The sequence below is a fragment of the Notechis scutatus genome, chromosome 4 (assembly GCF_049901735.1).
Source record: "Notechis scutatus isolate UNSWTSFEM ecotype Mainland chromosome 4, rNotScu1.2, whole genome shotgun sequence".
In the NCBI taxonomy this organism is placed as follows: Eukaryota; Metazoa; Chordata; class Lepidosauria; order Squamata; family Elapidae; genus Notechis; species Notechis scutatus.
Window position 1 is genome coordinate 115,185,267 of NC_142012.1, and position 21,116 is coordinate 115,206,382.

Genomic DNA, 21,116 nt, shown 5'->3' on the forward strand with positions numbered 1-21,116 from the left:
AGTCTTTCACTACCATTTTTGACTGTGTCTTTTTAACTATTAAAAAATAGCACATTCAAAGCACAATATCATCAACACCAAGAAGGGCAATGGTAATAATTTATTAACAAATTTTATGATAAAGCTACCAAAAAGCCCAAAATAATTCCTGCCATCCATTTGTAAATCATCCACCAAAGCTATCAGAGTGTTTCAGTTAACATCCTGACCCAATACTTAATATCATTTGCACAGGAGTCAATCTTTTCCCAATCTTCTTTTTCAGAAACAAAAAAATTGACACTGCTCCATAACTGCAAAATATCAAGTGTCAAGTGCAGGTTTCTTCAGATGGAATGTAATTTTGCCCCCATTTAGCAAGGAAAAACAAATCTATACCACAAGAAAATGATTAACTTCTTTAAACTTCCATCCTGTTCTGTTCTAGTAATTTCATCCATCACAGAAACAAGCCATGTAGGCCTTAAAAGTGTTCACACATGCTAACTGCATCCTCAAGATTCAATCATAATAGAACAACTAGTTGCAAGGACTACAAATATTTAAAAACACATCTCTTTAACTTATCAAAAGAATCCTCAATATAAAATAAATGTTTAAATGAGTCCTAAAGCATTCATCAAAACATGACAATTTATCTCTAGCACTGTTCAAGCTGAAATGGAAGCAATCATTTCAATTGTTTACCAAAGAAAATGATATGGCAAGTCACAAACTAAGAAAAAGTTGTTGCATCTTCATTGATCTAAATATATTTTAAAATCAACTGCCTTCATTGATCTAATATATTTTAAAATCAACTGTGTATCTTATTTACTCCTAACTGCTATTAATTGATTCTTATCTTCTGATGATGATTTCCATAATGCTGATTGCAAATGATGTTGTTGTTTGCCTATTATATGTGGCTGAAGCATTATTTATTACTGATCTAGTTGAGTCAGCTTCAGGGAATATATAATAGCAATATCACTTAGACTTATACAGAGCACTATAGTACTTAACATACTCTCTGAAAGGTATGCAGTGTCAAGCATATTGCCCACAATAATCTGGATCCTCATTTTACCGACCTCGGAAGGATGGAATCTGAGTGAACTGGTCAGGACTGAACTGGCTGTGGGCAGAGTTAGCCTGCAATACTGCATTTTAGCCACTGCGCAACCACAGAATAAGGAAGACACAGCTCACTGAAGAAGCAATGAAGGGAACTAACAGAAGTTCTGGAAAAAAGAGATACACTTGTTATTCATCAGAGATGAGAGAAACAGAGGAAATTGTTATTGTTTTTGTTTCCTGAGCATAGAAATGCTGCATATTGTACAAATATAGCGGCAAAGTTATCTACTCTGCAGTTATAGGGAAGATGGGAATTTCTTGAATAGGCACAGAAAACACTTGACAAGAGATTAGTACCAAGAAGTATTTTAGAAAATGGAAGAAAGAGAAATAGAGATGGAAAGATCAAAAAAGTTACATATCTAAGCTTATCAAGATGTTTTACTATCTGGACCTTCAGAACAGATTCCAAGTTTTCATTGTGGGTAAAGTTTCTGGACCTCATTAATAACATAGAGAAGTCTACTGGGATCTGCAAAGGGATGGGAAAGAAATGACAGGTGGTAGTAACATGAGGTTTCCTACTGAGAAGACCAAAGCAGTAAATGGTTATCCAGACTATCAACAGACTAGTGCCTCCGTGTGGCAAAAATTCAGGCTGTGATGTGGGGGGGAAGATTCTTTAAATCCACTAATAAATATCCTTTGTACTGAGAAAGGATGGGGTACAAAGAATCCAGCCAAATAGAACCTTGAAAATGGTAAAAAGTATTATAAAGAAAACTTATCTTAATCTTAACTTTTTTTATTGTAATTGATAAAAGGAACCCAGGAAATAGTTCCTTGTGCCACAATTCTGCAACTGATAATTCATTCACTGAGGACCTCTTTGAATATCTTTCACTCTGCAAGCCTTGGTCAGGAAGGCCAACTCATTATAACTTGAAATCAGAAATGAATTGTATTCAAAGCACTGAAAAAACTTTTGAAAATTATGACTTTCCCCAGAAGCAGAGGAACTCTTTACCTTTGATCCAAGAGCACTCAAGAACATGTTACAATCAGAGCTGGGATCATGAAATGTTGCTCCTTATCAAACTTAACAATATATAGACTAGTAATGTCCCTATCTTTTAGAAACATTCTCATTTATTTCCTTAATTAGCAACTACCTGTTTCAGAAGTGTTTCTTTCTACTGTGCATGTTTTTTACGGTGTTGATAATCTGTTGTACTAGAATATAGAAACAGTTTTGATGAAGGCATGGAGAAGCCATTAAGGAGAGGAAATGACAACGTAGTTCTAGGAAAGATGAAAGAAATCCAAAATAACACTGCCTTTATTCTGTTCAAAATGGATATAAAGAAAATTTAGTCTTCACAAAAATAGAAAAATAGTACACTGCTTAGATGCTAATAACAAGATTCAGGAGAACAATAACAAGCTAGTATAATGGTAAAATGAATTTCAACAGAAACAAAAGAAAAGTCCTACATTTGAGTAAATCTAATGTAAGATGAGGGTACAGAATGGAAGGACCATGCTGCAGGCGGTGCAAAAAAAAAGTGTTTTCCCAGGCTGTATCAACAGAACTATAGCGTCAAGACTAAAAGAAGTCACACTTCTTAATTCTGTGTTTGTCAGATAATGTACCTCTAATATTATATTCTGTTCATGTCCCTGCATTACGGCATTCAGTAAGACATTGAAGCAGAAGGTAATCAAGATGATACATAGTCCTGAATTTTAAAAAATGGTTGAAGGTATTGGGTATGTTTAGCTTGAAAAGAAAATGGGGGGCGCTATAGATGTCTTGCAAAATCTGAAGGGTTCTTTTGTAGAAAACAGGGCAGAATTATTTGTTCTAGCTCTGCACCAGGAATGAGAGTGTAGTAATGTATCTGTAACTTCTATTCAATTCCTGACATTGTAAGATTGCTGTATTTAAAATTCATTTAATACATCTTGATTTATTTGCACATCCTTTTCAACCTCTTACCACAAAAGCTGTGTTGGCCTTTTAAAGTGGTTTTTATATTCCTTCTGTGCTTGCCTACTTTTCAAAGGTTATTCACATCATTTCACCTTTTAGTCTAGTGTTCAATTTAACTCAGTACTTTTTTCTTTGATTTGTAAATCTTCTAAAACTAAAGAGACTTTTTCTCAACAGTCTATATTATCCTACCCTGATAAAGCATTGGCAATATGTCATCTCAACATCTTACACAGTTTCGCTCATCTTTTCATCTTTTCATCTCTTTATTATCTGTTATTTTCAAAAAACAAATAAATAATTGGCATGTTTTAATAATTTAAAGTTACACCATTAGCTTTTGAAATAAAAGCAAAAGCAATGTAGATTGCCACATGCATATACATCAATTGTCAAAAGAGATGAACTACATATATTCTTTATACTTAGATTTTGCAATCAGTTCTAAATAATGGTCATCATTATTTTTTCTTTTAAGGTTTCCAAAACCTGTAACGTCATGCAATACGCTTAATAACAAATTTACTATTTCTCTTTTCTACTGGATTTAGAATAGAAGAGCTAGAATAGAGGGCGAGGTAAAGAGGAGATCTAGTTTGGAGCTGCTCCATGGGAAGAAGCAGCAAAAGTCATAATCTTGAAGCCTTTATCTACCAGGTCCCAAGCGAATGCAGTTAGACTGGAAAGATTCTTATAAATATGTGTTCAACAAAAAACACACTATATTGGCCTACACATGAAATATTATTTATATATATATATATATATATATATATATATATATATATATATATATATATATATATATATATATATATATATATATATATATATATATATATATAACCAGGGGCTGGCAGGGGGCGTTAAGAGGTTGCAGGGGGGCGTTCGAGGCACTGGCTCTGCAGGCTCACCCCATTGAGCCCCTTGCACAGCTCTGGTGCAACAGTCAATGGCACCCGTGGATCACCTAGGTGAGGCAGAGGAAGGGGGGCTTTGACTACATGTCCAATATCCAGGATCCCTCTCAGCCAAGTCCACCCCTCTTTGTAGTTGCCATGCCTGACAACAATATATATATATTTGTTTTCTTAAGTTTTCGCGGGTACTTACATGTATGGCATTCAGCTTTGTTCGGGTATTTTTCCACGTCATAGTAGTTGTGCTTTTAAAGTTGTAGCAACGTTTCGGCAGAATCTCATCTGCCATCATCAGGCTTCTGTATAGTGTTCATCTGTGAGTCAGACTTTTACAGTGGTTTCAGATTTAAATTTGGGGCAGCCTATTGCTGTGCCAGAATGTTTTTTTCTTCATCCTGATTGGTTGGGAGTCTTGGTCTGTGTTTATTGGTCTTGGAGTTTGCTGTGTTCTGCTTGGTTGGTGTTTCTAATATCTTCTGTCTGTTTTTTGGCTCTTTTTGTATCTTGATTGGCTGGCAACATTGTGTTACTTTATTGGAGGCCTTTAGTGCGGCTTGGCTCCGAGTAAATGGACGGCTATCATTAGTTAGGAAGATAGGTTTCATCTGGGTGCCTGGTTGGGGTGTGTTTGAGCTGGAGGTATCAGGGGCGATCTGTTTGTGCCCAGGTGTTTGCCTGGCTTGTGGTGTGGAGATTTTTTTGTTTGTGAGTGCAGGCTTCCAAATGATTGACAGTCTGGTGGAATCATCTCTTCTATTCATGCTTTCTGGTCTTTTTTCAATCTCTATGGCTTCTCTGATGATTCTGTGGCTGGGGTTTTCTATAGTGGCTAGGGTTTTGGTGCCATTGAAGTTGATGCTATGACCTGTGGCTTTCATGTGTTGGACTAGTGAGGAAGTGTGTTCCAGCTTTTTGACTGCATTTTTGTGTTCATCCAGGCGGGTACTTATTCTTCTGTTGGTCTGTCCAATGTGTGTGGCTGGGCATGATGCACAGGGGACTTCGTATATGCCTTGGTTTTCGATCATCCCAAGAGAAAAATCTTCCAGATGCCCCAAACTATACGGCCTCCCAAAAATACACAAAGAAGGCATACCTCTCAGACCCATAGTCAGCTCCAGAGGAGCACCACTACAAAACCTAGCTAAACACTTAGGAAAACAGCTACAGCCCCATGCTGAAATAGCAGCTTCACATGTACAAAACTCATACCACTTCTTGGAAATGATCAAAGATCTACATGTGGAGCAAGAAGATCTGCTTGTAAGTTTCGACGTGGTTTCACTATTCACTCAAGTCCCGATAAAAGAGACCCTTGAAATCATCAAAAACAAATACCAACCAGCTAAACACCTCATGGAACTAACAGAACACTGCTTAACCAACACATATTTCATATACAAAGGACAAAGATACAAACAAATTGAAGGAGCCCCTATGGGATCACCACTGTCACCCGTCATTGCAAACCTGTTCATGGAAGAATTCAAATCCAGAGCCCTGGCCAATGCCATCCACAAACCCAAACTATGGTTAAGATACATCGATGACACATTTGTGATTTGGCCCCATGGAAAAGAACACACCTAAACAGCACACACCCCAAAATCAAGTTCACCATGGAAACGGAAACAAACAACTACCATTCCTAGATGTACTAATCTACAAAAAAACAGATGGCACACTAGGACACACCGTATACCAGAAGAAAACACACACTAACCGCTACCTCAACGCCCAATCCCACCACCACCCAGCACAGACAAACTCCGTGGCTAAAACACTAATTACTAGAACCAAACGCCTGGCAGACAAGACACACATAAAGACTGAACTATGCTCCCTGACTAAAGTACTGACAGCCAACAGCTTCCACAAAAGCAAAATCACCAACTTGATCCACAAAAACACACTGAGACATAATAGAGACCCAGAAGATGAACAGACCTATGGAACAGCTGTCCTGCCCTACATAAGAGGTACTACAGACAAAATTAGTAAGATACTACACAGACATCACATCAAGATTGCCTTCAAAACAGACAGAAAAATAGCAGCCATCCTTAGAAACCCCAAAGATAAAATTGACCTGGAAAACCAAGGCATATACAGATTGAAAAAAGAATTGAAAGCATGAATAGAAGAGATGATTCCACCAGACTGTCAATCATTTGGAAGCCTGCACTCACAAACAAAAAAATCTCCACACCACAAGCCAGGCAAACACCTGGGCACAAACAGATCCCCCTGATACCTCCAGCTCAAACACACCCCAACCAGGCACCCAGATGAAACCTAGCTTCCTAACTAATGATAGCCATCCATTTACTCGGAGCCAAGCTGCACTAAAGGCCTCCAATAAAGTAACACAATGTTGCCAGCCAATCAAGATACAAAAAGAGCCAAAAACCAGACAGAAGATATTAGAAACACCAACCAAGCAGAACACAGCAAACTCCAAGACCAATAAACACAGACCAAGACTCCCAACCAATCAGGATGAAGAAAAAACCATTCTGGCACAGCAATAGGCTGCCCCAAATTTAAATCTGAAACCACTGTAAAAGTCTGACTCACAGATGAACACTATACAGAAGCCTGATGATGGCAGATGAGATTCTGCCGAAACGTTGCTACAACTTTAAAAGCACAACTACTATGACGTGGGAAAATACCTGAACAAAGCTGAATGCCATATATTATATTATATTGGGTTCAGGTAGCTTCTATCTGTGCACACATTTTTTTAATCCAAATGCATTCTCATTGCAGAACTGGCCAAGCAATGCACTCATTGCATTCATGCATTTAGTTTAATGTCTATTCTCAATATTACAGGAAATTTACTTACCTATTTTTCTGGGACACTTTGTCCTAAGGATGTTAGTATCATGTCCAAGTTCCCATGACACACAGTGATTTTTGTTCCATAAGCACCTTAATCCTGGTCCAGCAGTTTTACAAAGATCTTCATCTCTGAATGCTTCACAATTGGGAGGTTTGTATACAAGGATGTCATTCAACAAAATGCTTGAAAAGCCTCCAAATATATACATGGATCTATCAAATAAAATAAAATATTATGTTTCTACAAGAATAGATATCAAAGCCATGAATCTGCCTTGTTTACATTCCCTTTTAAAAGTGTATTTGGATATCCCTGTATATCTTTACAATTACTTGTCCTAATCAGAGATAGGTAGGCTATAGCTAATAAATTTATTTTTTAGCCACTTGAACCCATTAAGACCATTTTATGAAACTGAGCAACTAATTGCCAAATAAATTTTAATCTTCAAGTTTAAATTCAGTCTTACTTATACATTTCTTTTTGGAGGGCCTTTCAATCATTATTCTTTATTTGTAACAAACATGTGGTCAAATGAGGTAGTATTTAAATTTAAATAAATTAATTACTAATACTAAAAGTATTCATATTTTACAAGCTTTGATTTAAATGGAAACTTAGTATTGGCTTACATGGTAACCAGACAATAATTCATATTATTCATGAATTCTGCATCTTTAAACAATTGATATGTGTATTTTCTTTTAGTCAATGTTGAGAAATACATTACCCATTGCTGACAATTGCAGAATGACCAAATCTGTTCACATCCCTATGAAGACTTGGTTTTTGAAGAACTTTCCATTCATCACAAGCTAATAAGAGAATAGAATATAATTTGCTGTTACTGGACTTCAGAAATTTTAAGCAGAAATTGCAATTATTATAAAACAATCAAAATCTCTTACATCGCAATTAAATTAAGTTCTCAAATAATTTTCTGATTATTAGAAATAATGTAAAAATATAATTTCCTGTTCATAAGCTTTAAGAAAATATGTCAAAATATAACAATTGAATATATTTCTATACAACCTTGACTATTTTAAATATTACATATTCAACTGACTGTATTAAATTCATTGTAATCTAGTCTCTCCTCTAAGGTAAAACAATATAATCATTTCACAGCAGACATATGATCTGCAATAAAATGTATGAAGTCTTTGGGAACTCTCTGAGCTTGGTTGTTTGCAGACATTTCATTATCCAACTAGATAAGGTCATTAGTGCTACGATGGGGTTTGCTCAATGTTTATATACCCATGATGGTGAACCTTTTCATGTTGCTTGCCAAAAATGCGCTCGTGTGCACATGCCCATGATGCAATGCACACGTGACTCCCCCTCCCCCTGCGCATGCACGCACAACCCCCTGCGTGTACACTGCATACCTCTGCGCATGCACATGAAACCCCTCTGCATGCCGCATGCCTCTGTGCATGCGCACACATCTCCACGTGTCTCTCCCCACGCATGAATGGCACACAACAATTAGCTGTCTGGCGGGGGGCACATGCATGCGCAGTGGGTTTCTTCCAGGTGACCTCTCGCATGCCGGCAGAAGTGGCTTTGCGTGCCACTTCTGGAATGCACGCCATAGGTTCACCATCACGGTTATATACAGAACTTACCTTACCAGTGTTGCCAAGGTATTGATTAGGGTATTGTTTTCTACTTGTTTGTCTTGTGTTAATTCATGCTTATCTGGATTTTAGGAAGGGGGGAAATGGGGAGGTTGTTTATTCTTTAGCTTTATTATGTCTTTTGAATGGTCTGTAAATGTGGTTTATCTCCATATTGATGGATAATTTGTCTAAATTCCAAGCCTACAGGAATATCCTAATATTTTTTAATTAGCTTGGTCTAGGATGCTTATTGGTTTCCAGTTGAAATTATGATTGAGTCTGAACATGTGTTGTATAATTAAGTTTTCATAGTGTGCTGGCCTTCATGGGTCTGCTCTGTCAAATCTTTTGCCTATCTGTCATATAAAGGGGCTGTTACAAACCTTAAACTATTTGTTGTAGATGACTCTTGTTTTTTGTTCTCTGGCTACTGGATCTTCCAGTTCATTAGGATGTTTTTCTTGGGATTCTATTATCATAGTAATGGTAATATTAAGCAGTAGTGTCATTGGCAATTGTAATTTGCTTTCAATCATGTTGTGTTTAGTATGTTCTATAGTTTATGCAACGATACTGCTATCATTTTCTAAGCATATTTTTCTTGAATCAATATCAGTGTATAAATATATATTTCTAGACAGCATTACCTGATGTTAATGTTTAAATTGACATTCATAAAGAGACAAATAACCTACTCTCCAATAAACAATTTGGTTTCAGAAAAAAACTATCCTGTAATCTGCAACTCTTACACTGCAAAAACACATGGACGACACAACTAGACCAGGGCAAAGCAATAGACGCAATCTACATAGACTTCTGTAAAGCCTTTGATTCAGTGGTACACGACAAACTACTCCTAAAAATAAAATCCTATGGTATCTCTGGACAACTGAATAACTGGATAGAAGCATTCCTGTCAAACAGACAACAAATGGTCAAAATTGGGAGCGTCCTATCAAATTCAGTACCTGTCAATAGTGGTGTCCCCCAAGGCAGTGTTCTAGGACCAACTCTCTTCATACTCTACATAAATGACCTCTGTGATCATATTAAGAGCAATTGCGTTCTCTTCGCTGATGATGTAAAGCTGTTCAATACCACAGACAATACGGCTACCCTACAAAAAGATCTTGACTATGTATCAGAATGGTCAAACAAATGGGAACTTCAAATCTCAACAAATAAATGCTCTGTCTTACATATTGGCAAAAAAATCAGAAAATAAAATACAAGCTGAATAGTCAAGATCTTGTTGATGACCCAAGCTCTGTAAAGGACCTTGGAATACTCACCTCTAATGATCTAAGTGCTAGAGCCCACTGCAACTACATAGCCAAAAAGGCATTAAGAGTTGTTAACCTAATTCTACGTAGCTTTTTCTCTGGTAATATCACACTACTAACCAGAGCATACAAAACATTTGCTAGACCAATACTCGAATACAGTTCATCAGTCTGGAACCCACATTACGTATCTGATATTAGCACAATTGAGAAAGTCCAGAAATATTTCACAAGAAGAGTTCTCCACTCCTCTACTCGTTGTAGAATACCTTATGCCACCAGACTTGAAATTCTAGAACTAGAAAACCTTGAACTACGCCGTCTTCGGTCTGATTTAAGCATGGTATATAAAATCATACATTGCAATGTCCTACCTGTCAATGAATACTTCAGCTTCAATCATAACAACACAAGAGCACACAATAGATACAAACTCAATGTTAACCGCACCAAACTTTATTGCAGGAAATATGACTTCAGCAATAGAGTGGTCAATGTCTGGAATACTCTACCCGACTCTGTAGTTTCTTCCCCAAACCCCAAAACTTTAACCTTAGACTGTCTACTATTGACCTCACCCCTTTCCTAAGAGGTCTGTAGGGGCGTGCATAAAGCGCACCAACGTGCCTACCGTCCCTGTCCTATTGTTTCTCTTATTCTTCTTTTATTTTTCTTATATGTACCCATTTCATGTATTCACAACTATGTATACACTTATACTTATCTTGTAAACAATTGGCAAATCAAATAAATAAAATAAATAAAAATAAAATGTTCCATATTCTACTGAACTCTATAAAACTATATAATAATCTGATCTGAAACCAATTTCTCATTATGCAATGCAGTATAGACTTCATTATCACTATGTTTGTTATACTGCAACTTCTTTCAGAGCACATTAATAATGTAGCATCTACTTTGGATGTAACATAATTTTTATATATATCCCACTCCCGTATAGACATATGAAAAGCATTGCACTTTTATTTGTCCCTTTAAGCATTCCTATTCAGTTTTAATCTATTTACTTTTTTCATTTCAAGAATGTGAGAATAGAACTGTTTTCTTCTGGAATGTTTTCTATACACAACTTTATGCATGCTGACACTGTATTGATACTCTAGTTGGTTGCTGCAGAAATGCTGTTTGCAAGCTGCAATAACATTTCTCCTTTGCCCTTTAAGATTTGCATTAGCAATTTTGCCATTACACAAGCAATTCTAAACTTTACAGTACGCAAAGTCAAATTGTCTTTTTGCAATTGTTTCATCACTATATTTTTAGAATTCCATTCTTCATCATATCATCTACACTACAGAATAAAAACTTTGCTTCCTGAAATAGCAGCTTATTTATGGATTTAGCTTGTCATTCCTTGCTTTCATGTGCTTCAATGTGCTTCAAACTTTGCAAATAATACTGTATTTCATTTATCCATAATATGTCCACGACCAAAATATCACTATGATCAGTTTTCTGTCATATTTCCAGTATCAAAAACCATAGCTGAATCTTTCTTGTATTATTGGTGTTTAGAACCCTTTTGACACCATCCAGTTTAAACTTTCCCTGAACCATTAATATATATTTTCTAATGATTCTATTAGCAGTAATTGGAACTGGAATTTCATATCTTCCATTATCCTAAGTAAATGAGAAATTCCAAATAAAGCTGTGAAAATCTCTTGAAAGAATTATTTGTTCTAAGGATTTCCATGAATGAAATACCAATACTTATAGCACAGTTCCAATGGATTTAGCATTTCTCTGAGATTATTTGCATATTTGGTCAGGTTACTTTACATTTTACTGGAACATCCATATTTTCACTTGAAATAAAACATAAAATAGAATGCTGGAAAAGAAGGGGGAGAAACAAAACTGAGACCTAAGAAACAAGCTCATCAATAACCTAATTTGATTTCCACAAGTATAAAATGAGATAGAGAGAAATTCTGACAGGTTTTCAAAATTTTGTCACTGTAGCCCATAACATAAAGAAATAGTGATTGTACTTGACTTATGACCACAGATGAATCCAAAATTTGCATTTTGCAAAGTTTGCTAAGCACAACAATTAAGTAATTTTTGCCCCATTATACGACCTGTCTTGTCACAGCTATTAAGTGAATCACTGCAATTGTTAAGTTAGTAATATGGTTGGTTAAATTTTAACCATGAATCTGTCTTCCCCATTGACTTTACTTGTTAGTAGGTTGCAAAAGGTAATCCCATGATCCTGGGACAGTGCAATTATCATAAATACATGCCAGCTGTCAATTAACCGAATTTTGATCATGCAACCATGGGAATACTGCAACAGTCATAAGTGTGAAAAACTATCATGTCACTTGTTTCAGTGTCACTGTAACTTTGAACAGTCACTAAACAAATGACTGTAAGTCAAGGACTACTTGAATACATGAAATCTCTGGAGTATTTGTTTTTTAGTCTAACTCTTTGAAGCAGAGAAGTGTTAGTCCTTCAACAGTTGTTTCATCTTCCCTATTGTATATTACAGTGATCCCCAACCTTTTTTGTACCAGGGACCAGTTTCACGCAGAAACACTTTTTCAAGGACGGGGGGAGTCCAAGTTTGGTGGTTTGCTTGCAGACGTTTCATTACCTGACTAGGTAACATCTGATGTTGTTACCTAGTCGGGTAATAAAACGTCTGCCAGCAAACCACCAAGTTCAGGGAGCGCCAATGCCTCCTCATTGCAACCCTGAGCGACAGATATTCTCTTCTATTGGGACATTTAAAATGGAGGGTTTCAGCTGCAGATTCAGGAACTGCGCCTGACTGAGGAGCGCCTTCAAAACTGAGCGTTGGGCGGTGGCGGCCCACGGCTGTCTCCGCGGCTCAGGACAAGTCCCTGCAGGACGGCTGAGAAGCCCCGCCTCTCGGCCCTGCCTTCCTCAGCCTCATCCCTCAGGTGTCTCCCTCCCTCCCTCAGCCTCATCCCTCAGGTGTCTGCCTCGTTCCTCTCTCAGTCGCTCTCTCGCTCCTCCACCAGCCCAGGAAGAAACTGCTTCAAAGAAGCCGGCAGGGTGGCTTCCTGTCGGCGAAGCTCCTCCGAAGCGCCCATTCACCCCCACCCAGCCGCCCACGGTTCAATCCAGTGCTCTGTTCTGCCTGCCTGCCTTCGTTTCTGGTTGTCTCAGCTTCGGCTGAGAAAAAGAGGCAAATAGTTATTATTCTCAGCCAAAGCTGCTCTGAAACAACCAGAAGGCAGGCAGGCAGGCAGGCAGGCAGGCAGGCAGGCAGAAGGCAGGCAGGCAGAACGGACCACTGGGTTGAACTGCAGGTGGCTGGGTGGGGGTGAAAGGGCGCTTCGGAGGAGCTGCGCCGACAGGAAGCCACCCTGTCGGCTTCTTTGAAGCAGTTTCTTCCTGGGCTGGTAGAGGAGCGAGAGAGCGACTGAGAGAGGAACGAGGCGGGAGGAAACCAAAGCCGCTGAGCCAGAGAGCAGGACAGGCTTTGGTTGCTTCCTCCCTCCCCTTCTCTCCTTTGTGTTCTTGATTCCTGATCCCAGCAGCATTCACCAAAGGCGAAGAAATCCGCCATTTTTATTTTATTTTTTATTTTTATTTCTTTGCGGCCCGGTACAAAGTGATCCACAGACCGGTACCGGTCCGGGGCCCGGTGGTTGGGGACCCCTGGTATATTAGACAAAGTCAAGAATGGATTGATCAACATTTTTCATTTCTCAGAATCAACTTGCTGTCTCTACTCCCTTAACAGTTCATTCATTTCTTTACCAATTTAATCTCTACATTCCTTTACATCAGGGGTCCTAACCTCAGATCCATGGTCCATTGGGAACTCAGCTGTGCAAGCAGCAGGCTATCATGATAAAAAGCTGCATTTATGCAAGCAGCACACACAAAATAATTTCATCTTGTCGTTCCCCCACCCCACCCTGTTGCTGCCAGTCCGCAAGCCAGAAAGGTGGGGAACTGCTGCTTAACATCATTAGAGTTGTATCAAGAGGACATGGCCACCTTGACATTTCAAAAATAATACTTCATCCACAGCATTGTTGAAAATGTAGTTCTGTCCCTAATCTTTTTCAAGTTCTATTTTTCAGCATGCATGGAAATCTATTTGTGTTACATTCTCAGCTTAATGTTTTCATTCTTACTAATACTTTATCAAAAGAAATATCTTGAAAATAGAAGCTGCATTATTAACAGCTCTCCTAAATATATTAGCTGATTACATATAGAAAGTAAACTTCACCAGAATCATGTATTAATCTTTCACGTTCAAAAATATAACATAGAATCTTCATATGTGCCAAAAACCAGCCATGACTACTATGATTCTTGATAATGCATTATTTTGCTGCTAGTGGTTCAGCATCAATGAGGAATTTCAAAAATGTTTGGCAGAAAGGTACTTGAAGGAAATGCCTTTTTTAAAAAATCACAAAAGAAGAGTATTACAATAATAAAATTGTGAAAGTATACCAATCAAAGTGGGACAAGGAAAGAATGATGCTAACAATAATGCATATTTTTCATATTTGGTTTACAAGGCACTTGATAAAATAATACTATAGACTGGTAAATATAAAATGACTGAATAATTATGGAGTATATTTCAGATATACATTTCTCATGGGAACAATATAAGGAATAAATATCTCAGCAGCTTCTCAATTATTTGATAAATTCATTTCAATTTCTTATAATTCACTTGTCTCAGACTGCTTACTAAAAGTATTTGAACATCTAAATGTACAAGAAAAGAAGCCTGTAGCTAAAAGACATGCATGCCATTTATTGTAATTTGGTCAAGGATAGAGCAAATCAGGGTCTTTGTTCTTTTACCCCTGGGAAAGTGGGCTTTAGTTCTGAAGAAAAATCATTATTAAAAGCTAAGTTTAAGATAAGGAACCCTTGCAGCCTGTAGATATAACTCCTTTTTTGCTCGTGTTATTTGTCAAACTGGCAGGTCTTTTCAATACACTATAGAAAGAAAAAGAATCATGTTACAAATAGGCTTTCTTATCTTCTTTAGTCTTCTCAGTAATGGCTAAACACTGAACAAACTTCTGAGCTAAAAAGTCATTTTGCTAGTTTTTCAAAATGCCTAAAATAGATTTTTTAAATGAAATATATATTCATTCATTATGAAGTGTAACTATCTCAAAGGATAATGTATACCATACTTAACAGTTTTACTTTGTCCTTGCTTGGAGTAAACAGTGGAGACACATAAATTATACCTAAAGACAGACATTTATAATTAAATATATCATAACAAAAGCATTTGAGATATAAAAGGGTTGGTAAGTTTGGCTCTAGTATCATTGATCAAAGTGACTTCAGAGATACCCAATTGTTCACAAATACACACAATCCTAAATGCTATTTATACAGAAATTGCATTAGACTGAAACACCATGAACGTACATTTCAAGAGCTAAATTTCACTGAAAATAAGAACAAAAACAACAAAAACATTTGTTTCATTGCCAACCAGCCAGCCTTATTCAGATAAGGGAAGCATTTATGGTTTCAAATGACATAAAAAAACTAAATAAAATACTAAAATTTGAGATAATATATGGAATCTTTGACTCTTTTCAAATAAATCTAAGAAAAATATTATTTTAATTACCTTTCTCAGTAAAACATGAAATTAGGTCTCTAACAAGCAACATATTTAAATTGCAGGCATAACATTGATATTTAAGAATAGTGTGTTAAGCACTCCCAAAAGAAATGTTTAGTTTTGCTAACTGAATGAATGATGTTTTTTTGCTATTGAACCTGTTTAAAGATATAGTTTCAGATCTTTCATGTAAAGAAGCTATGATAGCTTGGCAGATGTATTTGATATTTGATGTGTGATTTGACTTGTTCAATATTGTTGTGAGATGAATCAATATAATGACATACAATAATGATGATGGTGAATCTCCTTGAAAGATTCCTCTCTCCTGATATTAGTTTCTCTCAAACCATCACAATTGACCTGGTCAATAACTGTGTCCATTGTGTCATTTCTCTTTGCACAAAAGCTTCATATGTTTCTACTGACTTGTTATTTGTAGGCACTTGTTTATCTAATCATGGCAAGGAGTCGAATGTCTTCTTGTAATCAAACCAAAGTTGGTCTTCCTTTTCTTGACGTTTTCCAAAATGATGTCAGTTAGTTGATATTGTTTTATTTTGCTATTTGAGGAGTTTCATTTTTGCTCAGGTGGAAAGAGTTTGTTTTCAACAATAGCATATCATTATTTCTTTGTTTTCTATATTTGTATATTTGTAACTTGTAAACAACTTTTCTTCCAATAGTCATAGTCCTACAGATACTGGCTTGAATACCAGATGGAATAGGACACCAATACCTAGCACATTCTTTGTTGATGCAGGTGACATTCGATCCAATAGTGATTTCTGTAAATTACATGTCACGTATTGTTTAAAGGAAAGAGAGTTTTCTGGATTCTCTGATGAGCCTTAATTATTATTGTTGAAATCATAGGAATAGCTGTCTTCTTCATCAGAGTACACAAAATCCACTACCACTTCCGGATAGTCCTTCATTGAGAGATTATTATTAATTTCCAATGCAATAAAATATTGCTAACTTTTGTTTGTATTGTGGGCATTTTTCATCAGATTGTCAAACATGATCTAGTATAAAGGTCACTGCTATGAAGAAATACATTTCAAAAATATCCCTAAACCATTTCCTTTAACCTGGAACATGCCACTATTAAGCATTAACGCAGTATGTGAAACATCACCCATAACCCTAATATTGAGTCTTGCCCCTCAAGTCAACTCTCATATATCACTGAATATACTGAGATTCAGTCCTTTTACATTTAGCATTTGTATAATAAGCTAAGCATTTATAAATTCAACCAAGTATCCTCTACTTAAGTGTTTTAGTTTAACTACAGCATTCTAATTACTGTAAAAGTAAAAGACCTGTAAAAGTCATAAATTCAAAGATTGATACCAACTTAATTTTTCATTAATATTATAACAACAATCACTGCACAAGACTGCCACTAAATGTGAACTACCTGTAGTGTCAAAGAAAGAGCTTTACATTCAAAACTTTCTAGGTTCTAGTTTTCTGGGGAAATATTAGACGTGTGATCTTGGTGAATGATTCCTCCCACAGAAAGGCTAGTGATCGAAACCTTTATTGGTCATAAAGAACATAAATTATTAATAAAATGTGTGTACGTCTAATGTTCTCTTAATTATTCCAGCTTTTTAATTAAGTAGATATTATAGACTCTGCTTTCTTTTGATATATGCTCATATAGAAATTGAAATTTTCCTTTTCCATTATGCTTAGGTTCAAGAGATATTCTAAAAAAAGTATTTTTAATTTAAGCTTCAGCAATAGCACAGAAGATTAAACTCACATGTAATTAATCTTCACACAAATATTAAAATTAGACAGAAATTACATCTGTTTCATTTATATTATATCAGATTAATAATGCATGGGAAATGAGACTGCTAAAATTATGGATAATATGTTAAGTGTTTTAATTATTTAGGAAAAGAAATTATGTAGCTTTATAATTTAGAATCAAAGCAGACTGTAATTTTTATTTTTAAAAATAACAATCAGTTTCTGCAGTCCTAGGCTTACATTCATGATGTTTTCACTGCATACACACAGTTGATTATAATTTTTTACATTACATGACAAGAAAATATAACCATTAAAGAAGATCTATTGAAGGAAATCACAGACCCTACACATTTTAATTTAATGCTACAAATAAAAATTATTGCCTTTAAGCTATTGCTATGTATTACTATATTAAATTATTAAAGAACTCTGTAATAAAATTGTAGTCATTGATATACAGTAACTACTAATATAATTTATACCATTAAAAGAAAGAAGAAATAAATGTACTGGTTAAATGTTGCACATTTTGTGGAGGTTATGATTGGTGAGGGTTGAGTATATAATGAAGAAAATATTTATTAAACCATACATACTTACATACTTACATACATACATATTTCCTATTTGTTATAATTTCAGAAAAGTTATTATTTTTATCACATATTATAGCAATAGCAAAAGCACTTAGACTTATATACTATATTATAGTGCTTTACAGCACTCTCTAAGTGATTTTACAGAGTCAGCATATTGCCCCCAACAATCTGGGTCCTCATTTAACCCACCTGAATCATATCAAATCATAACACTCTATTAAACTAGGACATATGGAATATCAAAAACATTCCCTCTATGAATATTCACCATTTAGAGATCTAGCCATAAAGATAGATAGATAGATAGATAGATAGATAGATAGATAGATAGATAGATAGATAGATAGATAGATAGATAGATAGATTTTCTTAAGTTTTCGCAGGTATTTATATGCATGGTATTCAGCTTTGTTCGGGTATTTTCCCACATCATTGTAGTTTTGCTTTTAAAGTTGTAGCAACATTTCTGTAGAATCTCATCTGCCATCATCAGGCTTCTGTATTGTGTTCATCAGACGAACACAATACAGAAGCCTGATGATGGCAGATGAGATTCCGCCGAAACGTTGCTACAACTTTAAAAGCACAACTATAATGACGTGGGAAAATACTCGAACAAAGCTGAATACCATACATATATATAACTTGCATGTCCCCGTCTTACGACATTTTAGTTTATTCTTTAATTGTGTTAAAGTATTTTACAAAGATTAATTGTATTTAAATACGGATAGGAAGAGAGCCCCAAATAAATAGGTTTCTTGGTAAGACGACCCCCTTGGAGGCTGTTTCAGGGCAAAAAGCTCCACGGAAGTGAAATGGGGATCGGAAGTGACACCCCACCCCTTTCCCCACCAAAGCCACCAAAGTTTTAGAGAGGCAGCCCTTTCCAGGCTGGCACTCCCTCTCTTTCTTTGTCACCGTTGAGCGATCGTTTTAGGGAAAAAAAAAAAAAAAAACTGGACAAAACAGTCGAGTTGTTTCTTAATATCTTTCCACCTCCCCAACCAATTTGTCTCCAAGGGTGCACCACACTGATTGCGACATTAATTATTTCAGAGAGAGGGGGAGAAATCTTTGCTTCCTACTGTGGCTTTTTCCTGCGCATCGTTTTTTCCCTTGGCTTTGTGGTTGTTACTTCTTACAGGGAGGGATAATGAAATACCCACGCTGGGAGAAAGCGGAAAGGATGTCTATTTTCCTGCTCACTAACTTTCCAGAAAGCGTCGAGTTCCTACCCGAGACTTGCCAAAAGTCCAGTTCATTCATTTGCTACCTTTCTCCAATGAGATCCAGATCTGTTTCCACAACGCGCTTAGGATCTTATCTTATTATTATCTTATTAGCCTTGCTCGGTCCGTCCAAGAGAGAAGAAGGCAGACGGTTTTGCGCTCAGGGAGAAAGGAAAAGAGCCTCTCGCTCACGCTGCACACTGCCCCCCTCCACCCCAGCAACGCTTAGGAAAAGAGTTACACAAGCATCCTTTCCAGAAGTGAATGGGGGAGGAGGATTCGAGCAAAGGCTGAAACCGGGAAGAGAAAAATTCCCAAAGAAAATCGCACGAGCAGCATCCCATTCCTGGGAGAAAAACAAAAACAAAAACACGAACTCTTCCCGAAGCACAAAAGCAAGGATGGCGCTTTCTCAGCTTTGAGCTGCGTCGCTGCTCTCCCACCCCTCTACTCGTCCCTACGTGCGGCGAAGTTTCTGCCACTGGGGTGGTGGTGGAGGGGGATGGAAGGAGGTGAGGGATGGGGCAAAGCCTGGAGCCTGCCTGTCCGCCGCACGAGCGGAGTGGGTGGGTGGGGGGAGGAGGAGGAAGAGAGACTCCGGCTGGGCTTGAAGGGGCTTCGCAAGTTGCGGAGCTCCGCCCCGTAGCTCTTGCACCGAGTGACAACAACGTATTTGCCGGCGTATAAGACGACCTTTGTTATATACTCGCCGTATAAGACGACCCCCCACTTGGAGGCATGTTTTTCAGGGCAAAAAGTCGCTTATACGCCGGCAAATATGGTATGTAAATACATTCTGACTTTTTATGCCTAAAAATATTATTATATTAAGAATTATAGATTTAAAATGGAGGACCAAAAAGACTGTTCACTCTATAAATCTATCCCTCTGACAAAGGGACTGAAATTGCCTTTTCAGTAATGTGGATTTGCTTTGGTTGTAGCCTGTCTGGTGCCATCTTTTGTTCTTTGTCTTATGATTGTATTATTGTCCTCTGTCCCCTTTTATCTGTGAACTGCTCAGTGTCTCTGGGAGTTCAGCAATGTAAAATAATGAATGAATGAATGAATGAATGAATGAATGCTAAATCGAGACCCTTGAATATTGTACAAGAAAAGAAATTTGCGATCAGAAGCATTTCAATTTTCTATCTACTGGTCAAACATAGGATTAACATGATAAAAATGTGGCTTGTCTTAGAATAAAAATAGAGTTATAAATATTCATATTTATGAAATGAAGAACTTTTATAGAGCAGGTTATTGTATATATACTGAATCATAATTTTGTTATAAGTTATATATTATATTCTATACTATATTCTATATAGCATATATTGAATTTGGAGTTTCACCCTTTCAAACATTTACTCTTATACCTACCGATGTCATAGGCCAGGAAATCAGCAGAAAAACACTTTGCACCATTACTTAATGATGTATCATTATGAGTGTTTCCACCAAAAATTAACATCGCTCCATTCATCAAAACAGCCGAGTGGAGATATCTTGCAAAGCCACTCTCTTTTAAAATTGTCCTGTTGAGAAAAAAGGAGTATATAAGGTATCAAAAGGAGTCAAGGTGATCTGTGTGGAATAACTAAAAAGTAAACAATATTTATTTAGACACAGTGCTAGCAATCACATCTGTTTAAATGCACAGAAAAACAAATTTCAAGAACTATATTATGGATCGTCTTGAAACAGACAAGGAAATAATAAGCTGTAACCATTCTTTTCTTTAAATTTCTTGTTATCTTGGGGACTTTTGAAGTTAAAATATAAAATATAATAAATTTATATTAAAATATAAAATAAAATATAACAGCTGACTTTTTTTTGCAGATCCAATATTTTCTCTATAATTTTAAGGACTCTTTCAAGCAATTTTTACACATCTGAATGCATAAACATAAATTTGGATGGTGATATTTGATAACTTTTCTAATATCAACCCTGAGCGAACATATAGAGGAGCTTAAGGCCCAAAAACCACAATTGCCAGTGGATCTTTTCTGCCTATGCTGTTTTCCAATGCAGTTGTAAAATAATGCCTATTCTAAAATCTGTTAAGGAATATTGTTCCTAATCCCATGACCTCCAGTTATAACAGTACAAAAAAGCCTTTTATAGCTTACTTTCTGATAGTAGT

The 21,116-nt window shown here is 36.5% G+C and overlaps 1 protein-coding gene across 5 annotated transcripts in view; it reads right to left on the bottom strand.

Annotated features, from left to right (window-relative positions):
* The window catches only part of ATRNL1 (attractin like 1), a 530,678-nt gene that overhangs the window by 422,570 nt on the left and 86,992 nt on the right, over positions 1-21,116 (bottom strand). For all 5 annotated transcript variants that reach the window (XM_087964472.1, XM_087964473.1, XM_087964474.1 and 2 more), the window contains exons 10-12: positions 20,348-20,502; positions 7,551-7,635; positions 6,824-7,032 (exon numbers count right to left, since the gene is read on the bottom strand). In XM_087964472.1, coding sequence (XP_087820598.1) covers positions 6,824-7,032; positions 7,551-7,635; positions 20,348-20,502 — 449 coding nt within the window. The remainder of the gene's footprint in view (positions 1-6,823; positions 7,033-7,550; positions 7,636-20,347; positions 20,503-21,116) is intronic.